The sequence below is a fragment of the Motacilla alba genome, chromosome 1A (assembly GCF_015832195.1).
Source record: "Motacilla alba alba isolate MOTALB_02 chromosome 1A, Motacilla_alba_V1.0_pri, whole genome shotgun sequence".
Lineage (NCBI taxonomy): Eukaryota > Metazoa > Chordata > Aves > Passeriformes > Motacillidae > Motacilla > Motacilla alba.
This window is the reverse complement of record NC_052031.1, coordinates 4,408,020-4,433,267: the sequence shown is the minus strand read 5'-3', so window position 1 is coordinate 4,433,267 and position 25,248 is coordinate 4,408,020. Positions and strand designations below refer to the sequence as shown.

Sequence of the window (25,248 nt, the reverse complement as noted above, 5' to 3'; positions counted from 1 at the left end):
ATGAAATGGATATTAGGAAATAGTAGAAATTTTTGATGGCGTTTACAGCCCATTAAATCAGACACTGCAAGAGCAAGACACCTCCTCCAACCCAGCATGTCACTTTATTACAGATTTAATTTCTCAGCAGAAAAGGGAGTTTACATGTCTTTGAAACACCAATAAAACAAAACAAACAGTTGTGGGGTCACCTCCAGTCACTCTGGTGTGACAGCTGCTGCTCAGAGGAGTTTTTTGGGCATGAAGGAGCAGATGGGAACTTTTTGTACTAAACTGGAGCATTCAGGGTTTCTTCATGAAGCTGTAGAGGTGGGGGACCAGGTAATCCCTGTAGTGGCCATCGATGAAGCCTTTGCCACTGTTGTGCACAAACCAGCACGGCACGTCAGTCCCCAGCACGCGGTCTGTCCTGTAGTCCTTCTGCACGCCCCTGCAGCGAGAGGACAGCCAGAGGAGGGTCACAACATGGCAAATAGACATGGAGACATCCTGCTCAATATTGGTGCTGCTCTGCCAAAGTGGGGAGATGTGTCTTCCACCAGCAGGAAGTGGCAATAACCACAAAACGCAATTAATTTTACAGTTCCGTGACCTCACGGGCCTGTTCTGGTGGGTTCCAGGCTGGGCAGCTCCAAGGACAGAAGTGATTTAGAAAGAGAGCAATAAAGCACATGATTCCTACCTGGTAACAGTGAACTTGTTGCCCTTCACTTCCATGATGGCTTGTGGTTTCTCTGGAGCTTGCCCAGGTGTTTGGTGGTGGATTGACACTTCTGGTTCAGACGCAAACTGACCTGGTCAGGGAGAGTTTAAAGCTGTTTGTGTGCCCTGACCTTTGAAGCTCCATGTCAGCTGCTGCCAGGCACTTTTGGAAAATCAAACTAGCTCCAGCAGGCAAACCAATCCTGCATGGACCATGGGGCACTGTCTGCACCTAATCAGGAAAACAACCTCTGCTCCACAAAAGGAGTTCTGCATGGGTCCAGGGCTCAGAAGGTAGATTTCCTTATAAACTGAGGCTTTGTTTTGTTTTATACCACTGCAAGAAAGGGCTGTCGTTTAGGGAAGAGCTGATAACAGATGTCTGCACAGAAATCTCCTCAGAAAGTTTTGAGGGGTTTGTTTCGGTGTTTTATTTTCAACATGCTGCAGTTTAGCCAGGCACTGAAAGTCCTCCCTCAGTGTCACCAAGATTAGTCAGGTCTGTTTTGAAAACACCCTCCCCAGCTGGAATAAGGAATAATCTCCTGGTCCCTGATGTTCCACTATGTCCTTGGGGCTTCCAGGACATTACAGGATATTTTGAATAATTTCCACAGCTTTTCCATCAGGACACAGTCACCAACAAATTAACAGCATGAAGATGTGCCAGGAGATGTTTAGGCTGGATATTGGGAAAAGGTTCTTCACTCAGGGGGTGGTTGGACACCGGAAGGGGCTCCCCAGGAAGTGGTCACTGCACCAAACCAGAGTAAAGGAGCATTTGGAAAATGCTGTCGGGCACGTGGTGGGATTCTTGGGAATGTTCTGTGCAAGAGTTGGACTCCTCATGAGTCCCTTCCAACTCAGGATATTTTATGTCTATGATTCTGTAAAATTCCCTCCAAGATCTAGCAAAACCTCTTCCTAGTGTCCCACCCTTCCCACTGCCTGGCCCCCAGACCTTACCTATCAGCCCATGGGCTGCAGGAGAGAACTGGTTTTCTGGGGGAATGTAGATTCCCAGGAAGTCAACATTCACTGGGTGTTTCTTCCACACACGGTGCAACAAAACCATGAAGGACATCTCCTCCCCCACAGTGATGGTAACGTTGCTTTCTTTCCTCACAGATATGAGAAGCCTAGCAGAAAGGGACCAAAAGACAGGGTCAGTTCATCTGCCCACACAACAGCTCCCAGCACCTTGAGATTCACTCAGGCATCCAGAGCAATCCCACAGGGATGGCAGGTATGTCAGAGGATCCATTAAAAGCCCTGAGCCTTGGGAGTGGTACCCAGCATTCTGGCAGGACAGTGTCTAATAAACAGACACTTCACCCCCATGTTGAGGCCACCTAATTTCCCCTACAAAATTTAGCTCTTTCTACAGTGAATACAGACTTTGGATGTGGTCCTATTGCCTAAACAGTGCTGTAGGGTGTCCAGCATGGCTGACAGCTGTTAATCTGCAGGGGAAGCTCTCCTGGATGGTGTGAGTCATGGCATGGCAGGAACCCCGAGGGTATCTCAAACAGAATTAGGTGGGAGCAGGTGAAAAATGCTCAACTCACTGTTTGCGAATGATGTGCCCTGTGTCAGCCCAGGTCAGTGTGATGGCATATGAGCCATCTTTCAGTGTGATCTTTTCCGTGGTTATCTCCACTTTCAGGCCCTTCTTTTTGAAATAAAACCCAATTTTGCCAAAGTATGTGTTGAGTTTCTTATTCTCTGCTTTCTTGGCCCCGACGAGCTGCCCATTGACCGCAACTCCTGTGAAGAGCAGAGAGGGAAAGGTTGCCTCAGTCTTGGAGCACTGCCTGGAGACTTGGAGTGCTGATCTCAACAGGGAGCACCATGGGATCAACAGAAACAGGAATCCTTCTGACCCACTGCTTTTCTCATTTTTCCAGCCAAGAGAAAAGAATAATTTATTAAATTGCCTCCTGACGTCACTGTTCACCCCTCAGCACAATAATCTGGTGGGGATTGCTGTTAGAGTAGGAGAAAAACCCCTTCAGGTGTAGTGTAAGGGATGCATAAGACAAAAGGAAGTGGCCTCAGGTTGTGCCATGGGAGGTTTAGACTGGATATTAGGGAAAGTTTCTTCACTGAAAGGGTGGTCATTGGAACAGGCTGCCCAGGGAAATGGTGGAGTCACCATCCCTGAAAATGTTCAAAAATCCTGTGGGTGTGACACTTGGGGACATGGATTCATGGTGGGGTTGGCAGTGTTGGGTTAAAATTTGGACTTGATAATCTTTATGCCAGCTTCAGCTGTCCCATTATTCCATAATCCTGGCTCCTTTCCCTGAGTTTGGCCATCCTCACAGTGAAAGGGTTTTCCCCAGTAGCTCACTTCTACTCTGAGTTTCACCTGTAGCACCCTGTTTCTGCAGCCTCTTGCCCCTTAGCTGTGCACCTTGGAGATGTGCAAGGCTTCACCTTCACGTTCTGAACACATGGTTGAGAACACCAACAAGACCCAGCATGGATCCACCATGTCTTTTCTTAAGATTGACCAAACCCAGTTGTCTCAGCCTCTCCCTCTCTGCCCTCTGCTCCAGCCCCAAAATCATCTTGATGGCCCCCACTGAATTCAGTCCTGTTTGCCAACATTCCTCTTGTACTGGCAAGGCCCAAAATGGACACGATACTCCAGATGTGGAGGGAAATAATCATTTTCCTCAGCTTGCTGCTCACATGCCAACTAGCACACAGTCCCCCCTGTAGGTAATTCCCCTGGTCCTTCCAAACACCTTTCAGATCCAAGAGGAAAAATTTGTGCTGTAAAATAAGCCATGTTTTACTCCCTTACCAGTGCCAGGATCAGAAACCAAGTTTAGGATCTTCCCAGGCTCCGAGTTGATGTTGAAGCAGATGTTCCTTTGGCTCTTGGGCAGGTGTATGATGAAATGTGGGTCATTGTCCACTGAAACACAGAAACAAACAAGTGTGAGAAGCAGGTCAGCACCTGCCCTAGAGGGGAGAGACACAAAAGCTTTTCAAAAGGATTTTGAAGCACTTTTTGGGACTCCTCATAGTAGAATGAGGGCCCTTTCCACCTTAAGGTAGCTAAAAAAGTTCCCAGATGCTCCTCATAAAATGCTCTCAGACACTTCCTCCTCAAACACTTCCCTGGCTTAAGGGAAGGAAGTGACATTCCTGGTTTGAGAGCTGCCAAATGCAGTGATGCCAGGTAAAAACACATCCTGCCTACTAATCCCACTGAGGAATACAATCCAGGATTTGTTCTCACAGTATCTTTAACAACCCCACAGAATTGGGCCCGTCAGAAATTCATATGCCCTTTAAAATTTGCCTCAGATGAGACAAAGAACTGCTCCCATCACTGAAGGCAGCTGCTTCCAGCCTTGCCTTGCAGTGCAGAGCTCTGCCCAGCCCCTGCTGGGCTGGTGGTGTCTGGCATTTCCCTGTGCTGAGAAGGAGTTTGAGAGCTCTTTGTGTAATCACTACATAAATACACACATCTCACAGAGAGTTATTGCAGTAACACCGTGTTTATGGGCAGCGGTTCTCACAGCTGGCTTGCTCAAATAAACTGCCACTAAACTGTGGCAAAGGCCCAAGAATTAACAGGATCCATCAGTCACCAGTGCACTCAGAGATTTTTATCTACCACGGAACATTTATCTGCCATTTACAACAGCAGTAACTCCACAATAGCTTTCATCTGTCATTTACAATGGAGGTAACTTTGCTACTGCAGAGAAGCTAAAGTTAAGCTCAGCAAACAGCCCCAGCCTCAGGGAAGCACACAGGAGCTTATGAGGAAGTCACTTAGATACTTTAGATCCTATTAGGATCCAAAACAGTTTCATCCTTGTAGCTTACAGCATATTTTTACAGGTTTATCTATTCTAAACCAAAATTACTCCATGATTTATAAAGAAAAACCATGGGTTGGAAGGGACCTTAAAGAGCATCTTCTTCCAAGCCCCCTGCCAGGGGCAGGGACACTTCCACCAGACCAGGCTGCTCAAATGCCCATCCAGCCTGGCCTGAAACACTTCCAGGGATGGTGGTGAGTGGTTAGGTGATGAGTGTTGATGTGTCTGGTGTTCTTGGCAGGGAAATGCTGCAGGTTTTACCTCTGTTGATGCTCAGAGAGGACACAGGTGGGCTCCTTTGCTCAGGCATGAAGCTGACTGGCACAGCTGTGACATTGGCCCAGGCTGGGATCCCTTTGTTGTTATTGGGTGCATTTGGAGTTAATCCCAGGGTTCCTGTTAGATGACAGTCACAATTAGGGTTCTGTAAGTGCTGACATATTTAATAGTGTAATTTTTAGAGCACTGCAGTAGATCAAAGCCTGATGTTGTTGTACCAATATAAAGCAGGTGCAACACCATTTACAATAGATCTGTGTAATGTCATAAGGTTGGATTTGCTCCAGTGTCTTCACCAATGAAATATGACTTATGAGGGTAGATAGCCCACCATAAATTATCAGTGAAAAAATGGAGCCTGGCTTTTTGTCTCATTCATGAGAGCAGCTCCCATTTTGGCAAAGCCTCCAATGTAAGGCTGAAGTGTTTTGCCAAGAAAAAAGCTGAGTTTTAAAAATTCAGCAAATGGTAAAAGCTTTGCTGACTTGGGTCCTGAGTTTGAGGTGCCTGAGAAAAGGCAGGACTTTTCCTGCATGCTCTGGGATGACCCATGTGAATAAAGGTTTCAGAGAAGTGCAATAGTTTAATATCTGTGATCAGGTTCCTCTGGACTAGAGCTCTCTCTGCCTTTGCTGTGATGGAGACAGTAAATTCTCCTGTCTCTCTCCCATTCAGTTCATAAAGCAACATGATCTTAAACAATCCATGAAACTTGGTTTGCTGAATGTGCTGGGCTGACATTCACATCTGCTGGCCCTGCTCTGAAGAGGAGTAAGGGGAAGGAGGAGCTGGGGGAGAACAGCAGTGTTGAATATTGCACAGGTCACATCTCTGTCAGCATCTTCATCCTTGTGTCCCTAATTCAGACCAGAGGCTGGTTTCACACAACATGAGAGACACAGTAATTGGCAGAGCGAGACACTGACCTGGGCAGCAGCCCTTCCTGGGGTCTTTGGGCTGGTCTGCCAGCATGATCTCATCCTTCTCAGCGTTTTCTATCAGCATGGCTGTGAAGGGGGTGACAATGTGATGGTCCAGAGACATCTGCAGGATGGATTTGGTGATGTTCCTCTTCAAAGCTGCGGTGGGGGCTGCGTTTCTGGGTGGAAACAGAAGCGGAACTCCTGGTTAGCAGCTCTACAGGGCAGCTACCATGGCAATTCTGTCATGGAGGGGTCACAGAGCCAGGTGGTGTTGCAGGAGGAAAGGCTGAGGGGATTAATCCTGAGCTGTTCCGTGGGTCTCACTCAGGCTCCATGAGGTAAATCTCCATAATTTCATTCCCTCAGCCCCACAGCCAGGCCTGTTTGAGCACATTTCTCCTCACCTCTCTGCCATCATCTGGTTGACAGTCAGATAGGCCCACAGCTTCCTGGTGAATTCAGGATCTGCGTATTTGTCCTTCTTCATAAATCCATCCAGCTCTTCAACATCTCTCAGGGTTTCCATGACGAGCTCTGCGTTTGCCTGTGCAGTCAGAGAGAGAGAAAAATGAGGGATGGGAGCCAGGAGAATGGGGTGCCTTGAATTCCCGTCTTGGCTGGTGTTGAGGACCCACTCTGGCTCTGCCCTTGCTCACTTCTAGATCAGAAAGCCCCAGCACTGTTGGCCTGACTGCAATGGAGAGGGAAGATGTAGCAGGAGGTCCTTCTGTTAAAGACACTTCTGTGGCAGTGGATTAAAGTAGTTCAAGGAGCTGTTAGCAGTAGCCCATGAGGTGCTACCTCATGCCAAAAGAGAAGGCTCTTGACAGAGCTCTGTAATCCTCTCCTCAGGCTTTTTCACATCCAATTCCACTGAAGAACACCAACCAAATTCTACTTTCTCACACAGGCCCTCAGACTGCACTGTGTTTTGGCAGGAAAAATGCTGAAGATGTTTGGGTTTTTTTCCAACAACTGACAAATGATAACTCCTAAGCCCTGTAAGGGTGCAGATAATTCTGTTCCTCCTCAGAAATAAGGGTCTGGATGTAATATTCCCATCCCACCCCACTCCACCTGGAAAAGCAGCTCTGAAAACATAGAGAAAGGCTCACCATACATAAAAGGGCAGTGCTAGGACTTGATATGCTGTAGATCCACCAGCTTGAACTCCCTGATGGTGGGAAGTTCAGTCACGAAAGGAGCTACCTTAGGGGATCACTCCTGCATCTCCACAAAGCATGAGGGAAAATCCATACTTTTGTCTGGATTTAATCTTTTTGGTACATTTATTAGCAGGAAGTTCCTCTGGCAGGCTGCAGGGTGCAGGGAGTGACTATTCCTGGCTGTACTTGAAGCTATTGAGAAACTATTGGAAAAATCTCCCTGTGAGTATCCCCACGTTCCCACCCAGAACCCAAGAGGACAAAACCCTCCACTGGCATTAACCTTCAGCAGAGAGACTACACAGGAGGGAATGGACCAGCCCAAATCCCCGGGGCAGGTGTCCCAGGGACACCTTCACTCACTGCAGTCGCTGTGACGACGCTCTCCAAGTGCTGCAGGTTTTCTGTGTCCACCTTCCCGGCCACTACTATCTCTGAGCCACCAAAGTAGTTGTGGAAGCTGCTCTGGGTGACGTCTGACACTGACTCCTGGGGGTAGTTGAACTGAATCTTCTTCAGGAGCGGGGTGGAGACCTGGTTGTAGAAGTTCTGAGAGGGAAGGAGGCAGAGAAGTGAGTTTGTTGTGAGTGAAGGGACTCTCTTGCACAGGCCACTCTTACTGAAAGGACAGCAGGTGACAAAACCTGGAGCCCTAATGAGCAAGAGGGAATTTCTGTCACCATCATCTTTTCTGAAAAATCCTCTTTGCCCAGGATTCTTCTCCTGGGAAGCTGAGAAGCCTCAGAGAAAAAGGAAAACAATATTATCTGATTTGCTTCTCCTGTGTTTTTCTGCTTTGGAATATGGTTTGGAGATTGTTTATCCAACATGTGAATTGTTTTGACTTAATGACCAATCACAGTCAGGCTGTGTCAGGACTCTGGAAGAGAGAGCCACGAGTTTTGATTATCATTCTTTGTAGCCTTCTGTCTGTAGCCTTTCTCTATTCTTTAGTATAGTTTTAGTATAGCATAATATAATATGATATGATATGATATGATATGATATGATATGATATGATATAATAATAAATTAGCCTTCTAAGAACATGGAGTCAGATTCATCATTTCCTCTTTCATCCTGGGGACCCAGCAAATAACACAAATTTCCTCATCTCATTGAATGCAGACTTCTTCATGCTTGGCACACTTTTAAGGGGGTACAGCCAGCATATCTGGTCCAAGTCTTGTAAAAGTCAAAGGATGGTCAGAAGTCCATGGGCTATGTTGTTCACAGACCTAGAAGTCTTAAGCACAGATGTGTGTGGGCCTGAAGCCCACACACAGCTCTGGGCTACTGTGTAATACACACAGCTACTCCCCACCTAATTCTTGTATGGATGGTGAAACCAGGGAACAGTAACAGTATAAGGCTGTCAGAGTTTGATCAGCAGCAATTCCTGCTCACTGATTTGGAGCCAGAGCTCCAAACTCAGAACTTTTTCTTGCTTTGGCTAAGTCTGGATTATCATTTAGCATTTATATCTAGGGTTTTTGTTAGTGATGGAATGGCCTAAAGTAACATCCAGGCCTTAATTTTAATTCAGAAAATATTTTTTTATAATCAAGGCTGTTTTATAGAATATTAATCTTACTCAGGGAAGTAAAATATGTGTTATAGATATTATTAAAACTCTAGGACAGCTTGAGCTGAAATATGATTGATATCTTGTAGGACTCTCTAGAAGAAATGATGGGTTTTGAGAACTTCTTGCTAGTGGAGCTACAGCTGTGAACAGAACAGGAGAGTTTCAGAGGCAATGAGGCAGAAACTCACCTTCATTTGGAGAGAAGTCTCCTGGTTTCCAAAAATCCTCTGGGCCATGCCACGGTTGTCGGTTGCGATCCTCTGCAGGAAATCGTAATCTACATCAAACCCAATCCCGAGGCAGAACAGAGAGAATTCATCCTTTATGCTCTGCTTCACGTTCTTCTGGATTGTTGTCAGCTTCAGCTCACCTTGGAGACACAGAAAGGGTGACATTCACCTCAGCAACAGGAAAGGCTCCATCAAGGTGAGCACATTCCTGCTCTCCCTGTGTCTCTGGTTCTCTCTGGATATTGGGGAAATCCAGACAGCAAGCTCAATGCCAGATTTCCATTGCCTACAGCAACGTTTGAGCTTCTCCTGGATAGAGATTAACAAAGTGTTTGCACTGAAGACGATCCTTTTGGACACTTTTTTAGATATCTGATCTGTTTTCTTTGTATATTCAGGGTTCTTAGTAACTTCCTAGGGGAATTTGAAATTCTAGCACATCTAGAGTTCTCCCAGAATTAGTGATTCAAACTCTCTGCAAATTAAGACATCTCCACAAAGACTTTATTTTGTTTCTCATACTTAAGACGTTCTCTGGGTCATCACTGGGACTGTGTTTTGGGTTTTTTTTCAGGATTATTTTTAATGGCAGAATTTTGGACCTGACATCTTCAAGTCAGCAATTGCTTTGACCTGTACCAAATTCAATCCAAATTAATTTGCTTTCCACTCTCTTTTCCTGCTTTTGATGTTATGCTTGTGGCTCCATAGATCTGTGTGGGCTAAGCTCATAGGAAGAGGAAATTTTTGTACAATCATAGGACCATAGTATGGTTTGTGTTGAAAGGAACTTCAAAGATCATCCAGTTCCAACCCCCTTGCTATGGGCAGGGACACTTTCCACTAGACCAGGTTGTTCAAAAGCCCAATTTCTTTAAGGTTGTTTTGATTACCTGTCCTACAGGACTTGTACACTTCTGTAAATTGCCCAAAAATCAACCTGCATAACAAGCTGCTCATCTTTTGAAAGCTTCTGTGCAAAGTCCTGTGGCACTTCTAGCACTTGGCAAAAGGGCAGCAGAAGGCATTGGAAGAAAGATGAATGGAATTTTTTTAACTTACTGCCAAATTGTCTACTCATTGCTTTTCTCAGGCTTACCCCACCAGCCTTTCTTCTCACCCAAAGCAGGATCCTTACCTACTGTCGGGTCTCCATCAGATACCAACACAATCATGGAAACTGAGTTTGGGTCCAACATGCCTAAACTTTTGGCTTCGTTCAGGATGAAAGTGGCCCGGAGAAGAGCTTCATTGATATTTGTGCCTGCCAAAGACACAATGAAGAAAACAAGTTTTTTATTCTTGTTGAATCCAGATCAGTTCTAAGATTCTAGTGGAGTTAAGAGGGACAAGAGCTGAGATCAAGGCAGCAAAACCCCTCCTCTCTGATGTTTAGGTACACCTTTCTGCACTCTGGTTCCCTTTTTCATCCCAGGCTGACGTCTTCATGAGGCTCCTCCACTCCCCCTGACTAATTCCAGTGTGACCATTTGTGGTGTTGGGAACTACTTGGTGTGGGAAGAATTACTGGGTTTGCAGGCAGGTGATTGAATGAGAGCAAGGAAAAACTTCCTGTTCTGGCCATCAGCCCATTCCTTGGACAAGAAGAGTGTATGTTTGCTGAGCTTATCTAAGGTTTGATTTGTGACACAGAAGGAGCAGAGTAAGAAATCAGGATGAGGGGAACAGAAACCTGAGGGGTGAGCAGTCAGAAAATAGGTATTTTTTTGTCAAGAAAGAAAAAAATCAGCAGCTCCAGAGACAAGATAATAAAATGCTGCATTTAAACTGGCTTTGCTGGATGGGAGCTGATCTCTAAGCTTATCTGTCAATTCTTTTGGGGTAACAAAGTCAGTCACTCATATATCCAGCTTGGTTTCCTATTTCCAACACACTGATGATTTTGGACAGGTCTATACCTTCATGTTCAGTGTAGTGAAAACTTCTGGAGATGAAGGTGCCACAGCACCCGAAAGCTCTGATGTTAGGGAGAGTGTCTCCACACTATTGATGCACAAATCACTGATTAACAAATCCAGGACTGCACTTCAGGGAGTGGCAGATTAAAATCATTGTAAGCTCATTCCAAAGACCTGTGCACCTGAAAAAGGTATCTATCCTTGTTTATCAGACAGGGAATGAAGGCACAAAAAGGATGAACAGTTTGCCCACATGGCATTTACTAGCTCATAGAATCATTGAACCTTTAAGTTTGGAAACAACCTCTAAGATTGAGTCCAACCATTAACCCCAGTCCACCATTAAACCATGTCCTTAAATTCCTGCAGCTGTTTCTTGTAGGAGTTGTGCTCCAGCCCCTTCCCCAGCTCCATTGCCCTTCTCTGGACATGCTCCAACCCCTCAATGTCCTTCCTGCTGAGAGGGGCCCAAAACTGAACACGGGACTGGAGGTGTGGCCTCACCAGTGCCCAGCACAGGGGAGGGTCACTGGCCTGGTCCTGCTGGCCACACAAGTGCTGATCCAAGCCAGGACACCATTGGCTTTCCTGGCCACCTGGGCACACTGCTCATGTTCAGCTGGCTGCCAGCCCAGGGCAAATGACTGTGATTCCCTGCCTAGGGAATACTTTATCTGCCTGTTCATCCCTGCCTATGAGATGGACTTCATCTTTCAGTGGCATTTGGGATCTCTGAGGTGGGAGGTAAGATGGATTAAAGGCAGCTGTTCTGTGGTCTGTGCTCTGTCTGCCATAGAAGGAAATGCTATCCCATCCCCTAATACAATAAACTGCAATTCTTGCTCTTCTTTTAGGCATGCTTTTTCTATTTTGGGAATCAGACTCTTTTTTTAGGAATACTCTGACAGTCTGAAGGCTGTCTGAGGCACCCATTCCTGTGAGATGCAACTTCTGTGAGCACCCTGCAATCAAAACCTCATACCCCCGTTGGGATGGATGGTCTGGATGTACTTCTTAGCATCTTCCACCTGCGATGGGGTGGCTGAGACCAGATTATCCCTCCAGCACCGCACGTTGTGGTTGAAGTCGATCAGGGAGAACTGGTCAGCAGCACGGAGCTCACTCAATATTGCCTTCATGGCCTCGATGGTCTGAGGAGAAGTTTAAGAGAAGACAGGTTTATGCTTCCTGCTTATGAAAGCCTCTTCTTAACTTGTGACCACAGAAATTAGCCTCTGAGGAATAAGCACATGAGCACTGAAATCCAGTTTAGAATCTGCTATCCAAATCTCTCTCTTTTTTTTTACTTCTTGCATAATGTCAAAATTTTCACCAAAGAAACACCAGAATAATTGCAATTAGGAAGGATAAATTCGTGGCTCAACTTGCAATTAGGAAGGATAAATTCGTGGCTCAACTTGCTTAACTCCTGCTAACACAGGGTGAAGTGAAAGGGAGAAACATTTGTGGTTCAGGAGAGAGCAACTGCTCGGATCAGCTCAGGAGACTTAGCCCTGTTTGCAAGGCAGTCATTTAAGGCTAGGTAACATCTCTTTGAAGATGTGTGATTAAAACAAGTGACAATTAATCTGTATCCAGGTTTTGCAGCACTCATTTCCCCAAGGAAGCAATCTGCCAAGCCTTACTCTTGTGCTCTGAAGGAAATTCAAATACACCTGGATGATCCCCAGCTAATGTTTGTCCAGTCAGTTCTTAAAAGCCTTCAGTGACACACGATATACAATCTCCAAACTCCCCACTCAGACCTACAGGGTTTTCCCTAATATATAAGATAAACCTCTCCTGCTGCAAATCCATCTGATTCCATCTTATTCTGCCCTGTCTGGGCATGAAATTCAGTTGATGAGTGTCCCTTTCAGAAAAATTGTTTGCATATTTGGAGGCTGTTTATCTTTCTTGAAGCATTTTCTCTTGCAGACTAAAATATCTTATTTTAACATTTTTTCCCCCTTTATGGGTTATGTTGTCTAAACAATCCTTAGTGGTCTTCATAGGGCTGTCACCAGTTCATCCATGTTTGGAAAGCAGGGATGTAGTGTCCCCATTGAGACTCCCAGGATTCAGTATGGAGCATTAGAGAAAAAGGGGGTCGGAGCCTTTGCAAAATATTTTGTGATCTGTCCATTAAAATTTAAATTTAGAGTTAAAATCGGGCATCACCTCTTCTTTAAAACATGGAAGAAGCATTATAAATAATGGGGTAAAATCACGAAGTCTTTGGTTCCAAATAGTGTCCAAATCAAGCTGCTAATTTTACATGCCACTGTGCTACAGAACTGCACGGTAAAGCTCATGGGGAAAGTTGGCAGGACATTCATTTAAAAACAGAACTCAAACACTTACTTGTTTCATTTTTAGTCCCCACATCGAGCCACTGACGTCTATAACAAATAAAATGTTTTTGGGCAGTGGATCAAGATTTTCCGGAGCAAAGAAGTGAATAAAATAGCCATTAAAAATCTGTAAAATAAAATTTAAAAATCCCGGTGAAATGAGCTATAGCAAAGATTTCAGAAAACTCAAGACAGCAACAGAGCAGAAAATTCTTATTTCCTTAATGAGCTAATTATTTTTCCCTTTTGTCTTTTTCTCTTCTTTATTAGCCAGTTTTAACTTTCATCTCTGCATGTCTCTGTAGCCTTACACAATTTTTACTCAATGAAAGCAGAGCCTGGTTCTCAGGCAACTTCTATGCCCTAGCATAGGGAGGAATGAAAAATGCTTTGAAAAAGACTGTTCTGCCTGTAATAATTCAACCTCATAACTCAGCTTCATGTTAACATAAAAATAGTGATGTTCTGGTTGTCTCCTTGTGATGTATTGGTACAACATCCAATGACTCCATCCTCTGATTCTACATTAAATCACCAGAATGCTGCCAGGTATAAAGACATTGGCTTTTGGACATGACAGGAATCTTCTCCTGCTATATGTAAGCCCATGTCTTAGTCATAAATTAAATAAATCCATTCTGCCCACTTAAAATCCCTCTGTTCTTTCAATTGGATACAGAGCTTGTCCTCATGCTTATTTCCCTGAAGGATGAAGTTTAGCACAGTTTGCTGAAGGACAGCAATTCCTTTATTCACACACAGCTCTCTGGTCCCAGCTAAGCAGCCACACTTACTTCCAGCTCTCCCCCCGTGGTTTCTCTGTTCACATCATACTGCACCACAAAATTTCCATCCACGGCCGTGGAAGAGCACTTGGGGCATTTTCGCTGTTGAGCCATTGTTGGCTTGAAAGAAACGTGAGCCTAGAAATGAGGAGAGGCCATCAGTCAGCCAGGTGTTGTGTGAGAGGGGGTGATCGACACAAAGAGGCTCCACATCTTCGTGAAATGTCCGATTTCACTGAACACTTTCCTGCTGTCATTGTTTGTGGAAAATGGACTTTGTCACTTCAGAAGAAAAACAGCACTAAGGTTTGCCTGGATATGTTGATTCAGTAGTAGCAACTGTGACACAAATAACATGACCCATCTACAGCACCAAATATTTCAACTAGAGCTGTGCAAACCATTTCTATTAAGCAACACATTTGGTTTCATTAACATTTTCCTAGTTGAAACTATCCATAATTTTATCAATATTTTAAATTGGTTTCTAATTGACTTTTTTCCCCCCCAAACAAAGAGGATTGCCATTTGTCTGTGAATTGAGTAGTAGGAAACACCTTCATTAGTCATGTGATTGCTTATGCAGGCTTTATGGAATTTTTTTCTGTTTTAACTGGATAACTTGAAATTGCCTGAGAAGATAAGACTTAATATAGACACATAGTACCTCTGAAATAATTTGCCAAACTAGAAATGGGGGTGAATTAGAATATCAGGAAACAATATTGCCTGGCATATAACTGTAGAATTAAGGACAGATTTTGCCACATTTTTGCATGCTTCCAGCAGGTACAAAAAATTGCCAGGACTGCGCAGAGTAAGCATGAAAACTGAAGTTCTTGTGTTTTTTTCCAGTCTGTGCCTGGTTACCTTTTTCTCTCCCTTGGAGATGGTGGTGATTCCATTGAAGTGATCTCCGAGTGAATTAGGAACGTGCACGTAGCGCAGTCCCTGCGGCTCAATGATGCGGACATCCACCTAAAGGCAGGAAGGGAGGGCATTTATTGTGGAGAGCTGTTCCATCCCTGGAAGTGCTCAAGGCCAGGCTGGACAGGTTTTGGAGCAACCTGGTCTAGTGAGGAACAAATGAGTCCTGTCCTCACTCGTAAACACAGCTGAGAATCTCCTGAATCGTGACTGGCTCACGTCAGGACCACTTGGCCAAACAAGCTTTGACATTTTTATACTCTTGTGTAAACTTGACTGAAGGAAAACAAACAGTACTTGCTATTTATTTGGACCCGTGCTTTTCACAAAAACCCCAGTTTCGTGAGGTAGTGTCCTATGAGAGCTGATGATCTCTGGTTGTCCCTCCAGAGCCATGATTTTTCTTAAAATCACAGAATCACAGAATGGTTTGGGATGGAAGGGATCCTAAGGTTCATCCAGGTCCAAGCTCCCTGCCATGGGCAGGGACATCTCCCTGAGAACAATGGCTTTCTCAGCAGGGATTCACCTGTGGGGTTCTTCCTACACACCCCAGCTCTGCTTTACCTCCAAGTGCTTGGCCAGGCGTCCTGGCTTCACAGAGATGATGTGCTCATAGGAGCTCAGCCTCCTTCGGATCATTTCGTGGTAGTGAAGCTGGAACTGGATCCTCATTCCTGGGGGCACATTCACTTCGGTTTGGAAGTTTTCCATGTCCAAGGCATTGCTCCTGAAAAATCAGCTGTGGGGTTATTTTGAGAAAACATAAGGAGAAGGAAAAGCTTCATTGTACTTTGGTTTAGATTGAGGCTTTTGATTCTAACTGTGGTCTCTATCAGGGAGCTGCAGTTGTTTGCTAGCACAGGGTGTTTTAGCAAGCTGAAAGCTGAAACACAGTTTAAGTCCATGACCAATAAATAGCAGAGCTGCTGTAAGTAAGCATTCTCCTTTGCAGGATTCCCCCTCATCTATCCCCTCCTGGGAAGGGTCATCTCAGTTCTCCTGTGAGTAAGTTCAGTACAAAACCCATATGCCAGAGTGTTTATACCTGACTATTCCAGCAGCTTTGCCTTTGGCTTTTGCTTGAGCATACATTTTTCTGGCTTCAGATTTTTCCCGAATATGGCTGGTAAATGTGATACCATTGATATCCCTAGGAGAGAGAAACGCAGTCAGCTTGCAAAAGAAACAACTTTACAATTGAGGACTGTTTCTTCAGTTTACATCAGTGAAATCTAAGCTGGTGGGAAGTGAAATAACAAGGTTCTTGTTTAACCCCAAAGTAATGAATTCTGATTTTCACTAGAGCTCTATCTTTTTCCCTACCTGATTTTTATTTCCAGTGGCCAGCACCACTGTGCTCTGAGGAGGATCCGCTCTCCTCCAGCTCCTTCACACCTTCCCCATGCTTTGGGCAGGGAAGGCAGTTCCTGATGTCATGGCCGGTTTGGAACATGGATCAGGACATCTCCTGACCAGCAACCTGGCTGCTGCCTCTCTGAATGGAAACTGAACCAGGCCAGTTTCTGTTCAGTGAGGGCTCTGCTTTGGGTCTCTGATCTGGCAAGGCTTAGTCTCTTTGAGACTTTTGTCCATTTTTGGACATTGAGACCAATGGCTCAATAATTACTGGGGAGGAAGACCTGGACAGACAGACAGACTGATGACATGAACCTCCTGAGAAAGTCTGCAAAAATTACACTGAACCTGGAAAATAAGGAGAGCTTTTTTGTACAAATACTTCCTTCCCAGCACATTGAATGCTTCCAGAAGATGAGGATAATACCTTTAATTTTAGTTGGGCCTTGGGTCTTCAAAGAGACACGAATAGTTATTAATTGTTACAAAGTTGTTTATTGCATGAACATATTAGTTTAGAAGGTAAAGAGTTTAGGGCATTAAAGTCTGTGTTAAAAACTTTCTGATATAGAGTTCTAAGGTTATGTGTAGGAACAGTGGTAGTAGTTGTAGTTGTTCTCTGGTATGGAGTCTGATGTTTTGAGTAGGAACTATAGTTTTTTCTTTTTCTTTCTTCTCTTTTTCTTCTTGTTGTTCTTTTTTTCTAATACAGGGAGATTTTTATACATAAAACAACTAATAAGCTAAAAGCACGATTCTAAACTATTATTTCTAAACTAATCTAAACTTAATTTTAATGTGTGAAAGTAGTGTTAGTTTTTACTTAAAAACTATGTATATATTATTCTTTATTTATATTATTTTTCTTACTTAAAATTTACATACATAAGTTTATTTATGTGAATAGTTCTATTTATTTATGCATATAGTTCTATCTATTTTAGAGATATAAGTAAAGTACTGTTATGTTTTTGTTATGTTTGAGTTAAGTTATTGAGTTTTAAACTTAGCCTTCGGGCCTTTACTAGTTAACACAATTTTTAAAGGTACTTAAAATGTATTCCTATTTATTTAAAATTATAACTTATACGTCTATTTACTTACAATTTAAAATTTAACTTTATATTTATGTGGTTTAATATATCTTAATTTTTTTTTAAGGCTTTAATTTAACTCTTGTATTCATCTCTCTCTCTCTGAGGAACTCAGAGGGGCTTGTACTCTAACACCACCTGACCCCTACTTACATGGTAAAGTTGTCAATGAAAGCTCCTTTGGGGACTTGCACGTCGAACACGATGGGCTGGGGCCGCCTGGCGTTGTTCACCATCCTGGCTTGGATCATTGTGTTGGCCAGCCGGGATGTGATGGTGGATTGCACCTTGTAGCTGTAAAGTCCTACCTTGTCATCATCCTCCACCTGCATGTGACAAAATTGCTCTGTAAATTTAGGGCACTGCTGGAAAAAATGCCCTAGAGGACAATATCAGCCATTTTTGTAGTCTCAGTGCTTCTTTTTTAATTGCTGCTCCTTACAATATGGCAGCTAGAAGGGACATGAGCCCAAGTTCAGGACATCTCCATGTCTTACCTGGAAATTGTGGCAGGATAGTCACATGAATATAGTTCACTATAACATTTCAGCTGAAAGAAGGTATTTTTCAAGCTGGAAGGTTTTCCCTTGCTTTTCACCTTGCAGCCAGTCCTTGGAATGACTCTATGAGTGCAATCCAGCACGGAAAGCTGCACAGTAATCCTGAACATCATATGATGAGGAGGAGAGAGCTCACATTTTCCACAGAAGTCCTAAATAGAGGAGGCTTGAAGCGCTGGTTACTAACCTAGCATTGTAAATTGTTGATCCACAGCAGGGGCATAACAGTATTTAAGTGTTTTATTAAGACACTGTCTTTTTCTAATCTGTTTTGATGCTTATTTATTCATTTTTACCATACCCTTCTCTCTCCAAGAACAGATGCATCAATAGTGTTGTGCAAACAGCACCCTGTTTAAAGAAAATAGGTTAATACCCAACCAGCAGTAAAAACAAGGAACTGAACAAACAGAGGGATTGATTTCCAAAAAAAAAAAAAAACCACTTTGTTCAGTAACATTTATCACAGAGGAAGAAAAATACTCACCAGATCTCCATCGTACCCCCAATCAGATGTGCTCCTCTGGAAAAGAAAAATATGGAGGGGATATTTCAGCAAAGCTAAGAGCACTGACTGGCTGTTTCAAGCAGTGATCTGTGTCTAGAAACAGTTTTCCAAGATTATGAATCATAGAATCATAGGGAATCACAGAACCATCGAGTTTGGAAGAGACATCTAAGATCAAGTCCAACACTGTCAGGGTCACTAAACATTTATGAGCTTTTTTGAATGCTTCCAGCAATAGTGACTCCAACACTTCCATGGGAAGCCTGCTTCAATTCTTGACAACCCTTTCATTGAAGAATTGTTCCCTAACATCCAATCTAAACCTCTCCTGGCACAGCTTGAGGCCATTTCTTCTTGTTCTGTCCCTGTTCCCTGAGGTCAGAGCCTGACCCCCACCTGGCTGTCCCCTCCTGGCAGGGTGTTGTGCAGAGCCACAAGGCCCCCCTGAGCATCCTTTACTCCAGGCTGAGCCCCTTTCCAGCTCCCTCAGCTGCTCCTCCTCAGACTTGTGCTCCAGACCCTTTCCCAGCTCCATTGCCCTTCTCTGGACATGAATGAGAATTAGTTTGAGCTCTCAAAGTGTGAATATTCCTTTTGTCTTATTTAATGTATTTCTACGTGGGATTGTAGAGCATGTGATTTCCCAGCTGTGCCTCAGAACCTATCATAAACAGGACAGCTTTCTGCCTCTGTCTTTTATTTTATTTTTAAAGAAAACATTCTCTTTTAGAAAAACATTCTTCCTGAAAGCAAATCACGCTGGCAGAAAGTCATCCTCAGACACCCTTGTTTTTAACAGAAAAGTTCTCTTTGTTTTTCTATGAAAAGTGAAAAAACCTCAAACACCAGACTTCTTTAGCTCACTTTGTGGGCTTTTACATTAGAAAATATTTATTTATTTATTATAGTCAATATGTATAAATTTAAGAACTCATTGTGTAATCAGTATTACATTTACATGCTTGTGCCTATGGAAAGGAAATGGAAATTAGTTATGCATGGATTACTTAGATGAAATTGCTCATTAATGGTCGTGGTTTTCCCCCTGCCCAGTGAATTGCTCCATTTGGAAATTTCTATGGCAAGGTGCTGACATCTTGTGGCCATTCAAATTATTCTCTCTAATTCCCAAAAAATCTCTCCCACATAAGGAATGTTTCTATTAATCCCCTGAAAGGGAATCTGGCTCACCTAGATGTAACATTTTAATGCAGAGATCTACTTTTGTGTTATCATCACACCTAGGCCAGCTCAGCTCTCCAGGGTCAAGAGGACTCAAAACCACAGAAGATGCTCATGAAAACAGCTTTAATCCTGTGGTGCACTGCAAGATTGCTCTGCAATTGATAAATTCATTTGAAGCTAATTAATAATCTGTTCTAGGGAAATCTTGTCCATGAGAGATGATGATGTCATAGCAAGTTCGTGTTAAAGACATGATTTTAAGGATCCTTTAAAGGCAGACGGAGAGGATTTCTTTGCTTCAGAACAAATTCAGGTTTTCATTTTCTAGCTCTAAAGGCTCTACCTGAACCATTCAGACTGGGATTTCAGGATATGGAAGTTTATGGCACTCTTGAGACCCTCTGCAGACTGATCCTGTCGCGCTCCACACAAAAATTCACTGTACAGTGAATTGGATTTTCACACCTGATAAAGGACCAGACCATGAAGAGGGATTTTTTGGCCCCACACATACCCTTGGCACAGGAAACATCACCAGCTTAAATACAAATTAAGATTAAACCAACATTAACTGAAACAAATTTAATTTTGGAAAGATGAAGACCAAGACCTTAAAACACAGGGGTTTTGTTTTATTGAGGGTACTTCTCTGGTTCTCAGCTTAGGGCTCCTGACCCACTTTAGGAATGGTGGTTAAAGCTTTCAGGATGCCCAGATTTCCCTCCTGATAGTTCTTGGTGGAGAAGAGGGGGTAGCTGAAGGAGAGGGAGCTTCTCACTGCGCATGTAGTGACTGCCATGGCTGTTGTTAGAGATTAGACTTGGGCTGGGCCAGCCATACCCCTGGGAACTCAGAGGTTGCAGAGGGCAGCCACTCCAACAGGTCAGGGGACAAAGCTGCAGCTTTATCTTCAGGTACCTGAAGCCCAGAATCATGGAAACACGGAATCACAGAATGGTTTGGGTCGGAAGGAACCCTAAAGATCTTCCAGCTCCACCTCCCTTGCCACGGGCAGGGGCACTTTCCACTAGATCAGGTTACTCCAAGCCCCACCCAACCTGGCCTTGAAGATCTTACTTCAGGTCTGAGTGCTGATGTGATTATTGAGCACAGGGACTTCTGTGGTACCTGAGGCTATTTCCGGCATGAGGATTCATGGCTGATCCTGGCTTTTAAACCACATCCAGACCTGTTTATCACTGCACAAAAACAGGATCTTGACATATCTCATGCATGCCAAATGGCTAATCAGAATGAAGACAACATGTGCCTCAGGAACTGTTTGAAGGACAGATGCTGGGCTCTGTCTTCAGATACTGAGATGCATCTTCTCCTGAAACCTGTGCAGGACATGGATATTTAACCCTTCACAGTGATCTTTGTTCAAATCACTGTGCATGGATGGACATTGCAATTATTTAGTAAAATAAGGAGAGCACAATCACAGATGTTCTGCATTTGACAGAAATTGCTTTTCTACTGGGGCATGAGAAATGAGAAGCAGATGCCCCACAGGAGAAACCAGAAAGAAGAAGTGATATGCAAGTGTTCAAGGCCGGGTAGAACAGGGCTTGGAGCAACCTGGTCGACTGGAAGGTGTCAGCCACGGCAGGGGTTTGGAATTGGATGATCCTTTAGGTCCCTTCCAACCCAAACAATTCTGTGTTTCTCTGGTTCTATGATCCACCTGGAATGCTCTTCCAGTTCTTTGAGGTGCTGATCCCTCATAATTTACCTATTTCCCTGTAATTTCCTAAGCAGTTTTAAACACACTTCAAGTCCATTGCAGCCTCTTCACACTCCTTTCAAGGGATCCTCACTGTGAGATAACAAGAAGAGAAATTTCACACCTAAGACAGTTTGTCTTCACAGTGCTGCAGATGGATCCTTGTCTGTTTAATTACATTTACACCCTGGCATCTGGGGGAGTCCCCAGCCAGCTGATTTAGGGAGAAATTCTTCAGTGTGAGGGTGGTGAGGTCCTGGCAGAGGATGTCCAGAGAAGTTGTGGCTGCCCCATCCCTGGAAGTGTTCCATGTAGGATGGGGATTGGAGCATCCTGGTCCAGTGGAAGGTGTCGGAGATGTTCCTGCCCGTGGCAGGAAGGTTGGAATGAGATGAGTTTTAAAATCCCTTCCAACCCAAATCATGCCATGATTCTATCATTCCATCCTATCTCTTTCCATAAATCCTCCCTGTGCTGCTTCTCTTGGAGGGGAATCCAGTCAGGCAGAAAAGGAAAAAGGTGAGATCTCACCCACCTCTGGACAGCCGGAGATCAGGACCCAGATCTGGGCAATGTGTTGCAGAACATCCCACCTCACAGGGTGCCTCACAGGTCTAGACACCTTATCTATCTCCCAAACAGAGATAACAGCTGTGCACCACCATAGAGAGGTTCACAAGGTCGGCTGCATTCCAGCCTGTGGAACACTCTGCTGCTGTGGTCACGAGGACCATGCACACACCTGAGGCACAGCATTTTGGGAATTACTCAGGAGCAAAGTAGCAGAATACCTTATCTGTACCTAGAAAGCCATCCTCTGTGTTTAGAGCCAATCAACAGGGTCTGCAGGGAGCTCTGTTGCCTTGTTGCCAATGGACTGGTGAGCTCTTTGCAGAAAAACATAGTGCTGAAATAATAATTTGGGAGACAGCCTTCCTGTAGTGATGAACAGGAAATAACTGTGTGCCTGTTGCTGGCCAAGGGCTGCTGTCTCAAGATGACTTGCACAGTTCAGTTTAATCTAATTTATTATATTTTATCGTGACTCAACTAATATAAGAGTATCTGAGATCTTCGTTTCACTGGTTTGCAAGGATTTATTTGATAGGTAAAAGATGGGAAATAATGTATGGGAATAAAAGCAATAACTGGTATAATGAAACCAGTGGTAGAATTGCAAATTACTCCATGCATATGTCTGTGCCTCTATGTACCCTGAAATTTTGGGAACAGGCAACATAATACATATGGCACTGATACAGACACACTGGAAAGAAATGATGCCCTGAAGAAGTGCAGCTAGGAGGGATTTCTGTTTGGATCATGATTCAATTATTTAAATACTGGACTGGCAAGTGTGAGTGTTGATTCATACTCATGCTAAAATCTGCCATTTTCTTCCACTGTTATGCAGGTTTTAGGTATCAATAAGTTCCATCCAAAGCCTCAGGATAAAGGAAAATCAGGTTTGCCTGTGTAATTTCAAAGACTCTGGGAAATCCAACACTACTCAAGAGGATCTTTCTTTTTCACTACATTGAACAAACTCAAGAAAAGTAGCACCAGAGCCTGGTGGAGGACAAGGTCCACTCTGATCATCATTTCTTTCATGTAGTGTAATGAAAAATTTAATACATTCAAACAACTGATTTCATGAGTATTATCATTAATTGCTACTGTGTAAAACACAGATAAACTCTTGAAATTCTTCTTTAAATGTTTCTGTCTCCCAAGCCAACAGACTAAAATAATCTGCAACCCACCAATGTGCTGGAAACAAATATTCTTCCCAGGTCTCAGATGCCACCAGCTCATCACTGAGTGTCACTCTCTGACCAGAATTAAATATGAATGCATGGACTGAATGTTTACAGTCTGCACTTGCCAGTGTCTGAAGTCCTTTTCCATTTTCTCATGGAAGAACCTCAATTGCTTCAATGGGATTTTCCCCAGACACGAAGGTAGACAAGTTAGACAAGTCTCCATTGTTTATCACCTCAGGAGCACAGACACAGAACAAAGCCTTGCTGTGCAGCAGTTCTTGTCCCAGCCAGAGATATGGAAGTCAAAAAGCCAGACAAATGCCTATAAAAACCAGCGGGTCCCACATGACTGTACACTCACAACCCTGGAGATGGAAAAAGACGCCTGGAGAGAGCTCCCAGGCATTCTGGCTTCCCTCCTCTTTGAAGCGTTTCTGGGTACTGTACCTGGTACCTGCCATTTCTGGCCTTGGAGCTTGAGGGAAATCCATCCATTTCCAGATCAATCAGGTTTTCCACTTCCTAGAGGAGGGAGAAGAAGAAAGAGTTGCTGCTGCCTTACTGTTTGATATATCACTTGATTTGTTATTGATTAGCATTTTACAGGAGAGTTCCAAAGGGAATTTACCTCCCCTGGATGCTAATGGGGAGCACAAACCATCTCAGACCAAAATCCTCACACAGTCAGTTTCCCTCAGTGGCCAACCAGCTCTATAAATTCCTGTAAAATCATGACATTTACCATCATTTTATAGCCTTTCCTTCTGAAACAGGGAGGAATATATAACATAAAATGTCCACAAAGAACAAGAGGCAGATGATTATCATCAGGATGGGTCTAGCCATGGAAATTACAGCATTTCAGACACTGATCTCAATCAAAGCAAGTACAGAGAATTTCTCCTCAAACCAGTAGAAATTTTAGATTTTACACCAATATACCTGAGAACTAAATTTCCCCCAATGACAGCAGAAGAGCATCAGGTCTTTTCCAGTGCAAAGTTGCACTGATTCATTTAGAAGTGTGGGTCACACCACAGCAACACTCTTAATTAAATTTTATTATGAGTTTAAATTATGGCAATAAAGAAGTTTAAGTGCATGAGTTATTTTCCAACTTATGTGATAGCACAGCTACATAGGTTTTGCACAAAATAATTTAAATTGTTTAAGCATGTTGATGTTAAATTGATAAGGCATCTACAAGTAGAAAGAAACACAGGTCTGCAATATTTTTCCTGGGAATTACAAACCCAGTTTTAAAATCTCATTGAGTCAAGAAAATGGCTGTAAAAATAAAGAAAAATAGGATATCCCAGCTCACTGAAGATTTTTATTGATCCTGCAAAGGAAAAGAAAGCCTCATATCATCCCTGCTGACTTCACAGAAGTATTTCAAAACTACAATGTGGAAATGGGTGTAGACACCAAATCTAAGTTCACCTGAACCTGGGGGTTTAAATTTAGACTCAGTTTTAGAGTCAAAGCTATAACTATACTTCTTTTCATCATTGTATTATCCCAAGAAATGATGGTCTCTTTTACAAATTCTCTCATCCCTCTGCTGAGGAATGTAAAGTCAATAGGATATTCAGTCTATATTTGAATTCCTGTTAACAAAAACCCAATTCCATACAAAGCTTTGCTGAAGTTCACAGAGGTTCCACTCACAAAGATGTCTAGGTGCCCTGTTTCTGCTTATTCCAGGGAAACAGGTATAAAATATGCTGAAGATCTGAGTACAGAAGCCCACTTAAATGTTTAAAGGTTAAAACCACACCAGAAAAGGCAACATTGAAGCAAGAACATGAAACCTGCTTGGAATGAAATTTGGACTTATGCTCAAACTCTCCCTTTAATAATATTAAATAGTAATAATAATAAGCTTTAATAATATTTTAAAAATAAAACAACATTATAAATGACAAGTGAAGACCAATTATCAGAAGTATTTACAGCTAAAAGTAGAAGAGAATCGTGAAGCAGTGACCCAGTTCTGCTCCCACTGCTGCTTCCATCCAGAGTTCAGCAAGGAAGGGAGACCTGGGCCCTGCCTCCAAATACTCACATCTGGGATGTCACCAATCACCAGATCAAAGCCCCCGACTCCAGAAATGAGGAACAAAACCAGGAAGCTGCTCAGATACTTCATTTTCTTCCCGCTTGTTTCCTCCTGAGAGCAGCTCACACAGCTACGGACACAGAAGTTCTTCCCTTCTCTGAGACAAGTTCAAGGAAACAGCCCAGGTTTGTGCAGCATTTTGAGCAAAGTTCTGAAATGCTGACTTTGTTTAGGCCGTGGGTAAATATTAGCCTTGCAACGCAAGCCTGAGCT

At 43.5% G+C, this 25,248-nt stretch overlaps 1 protein-coding gene across 1 annotated transcript; it reads right to left on the bottom strand.

Annotated features, from left to right (window-relative positions):
* Positions 1-78: 78 nt before the first annotated feature.
* ITIH2 (inter-alpha-trypsin inhibitor heavy chain 2) lies at positions 79-25,207 on the bottom strand. Its single transcript, XM_038154262.1, has 21 exons — positions 24,982-25,207; positions 23,361-23,435; positions 18,219-18,254; positions 17,325-17,497; positions 15,767-15,871; positions 15,286-15,448; positions 14,662-14,769; positions 13,801-13,929; positions 13,017-13,133; positions 11,635-11,803; positions 9,872-9,997; positions 8,692-8,873; positions 7,279-7,464; positions 6,154-6,293; positions 5,753-5,925; positions 4,809-4,943; positions 3,515-3,628; positions 2,271-2,469; positions 1,669-1,841; positions 683-794; positions 79-430 (listed from the first exon to the last, which is right to left on the bottom strand). The coding sequence occupies exons 1-21, from the start codon at positions 25,063-25,065 to the stop codon at positions 283-285; spliced, it is 2,847 nt and encodes a 948-aa protein (XP_038010190.1). The 5' UTR covers positions 25,066-25,207; the 3' UTR covers positions 79-282.
* Positions 25,208-25,248: the final 41 nt, after the last annotated feature.

Coding starts and splice junctions, on each gene's coding strand:
- ITIH2 (XM_038154262.1), bottom strand. CDS start 25,065: ATGAAGTATCTGAGCAGCTTCCTGGTTTTGTTCCTCATTTCTGGAGTC. Junction 23,436..24,981: donor TGATTGGTGACATCCCAGAT/GTGAGTATTTGG, acceptor TCCCTCCTCTAG/GAAGTGGAAAACCTGATTGA. Junction 1,842..2,270: donor GGGCACATCATTCGCAAACA/GTGAGTTGAGCA, acceptor CCTTTCTGCTAG/GCTTCTCATATCTGTGAGGA.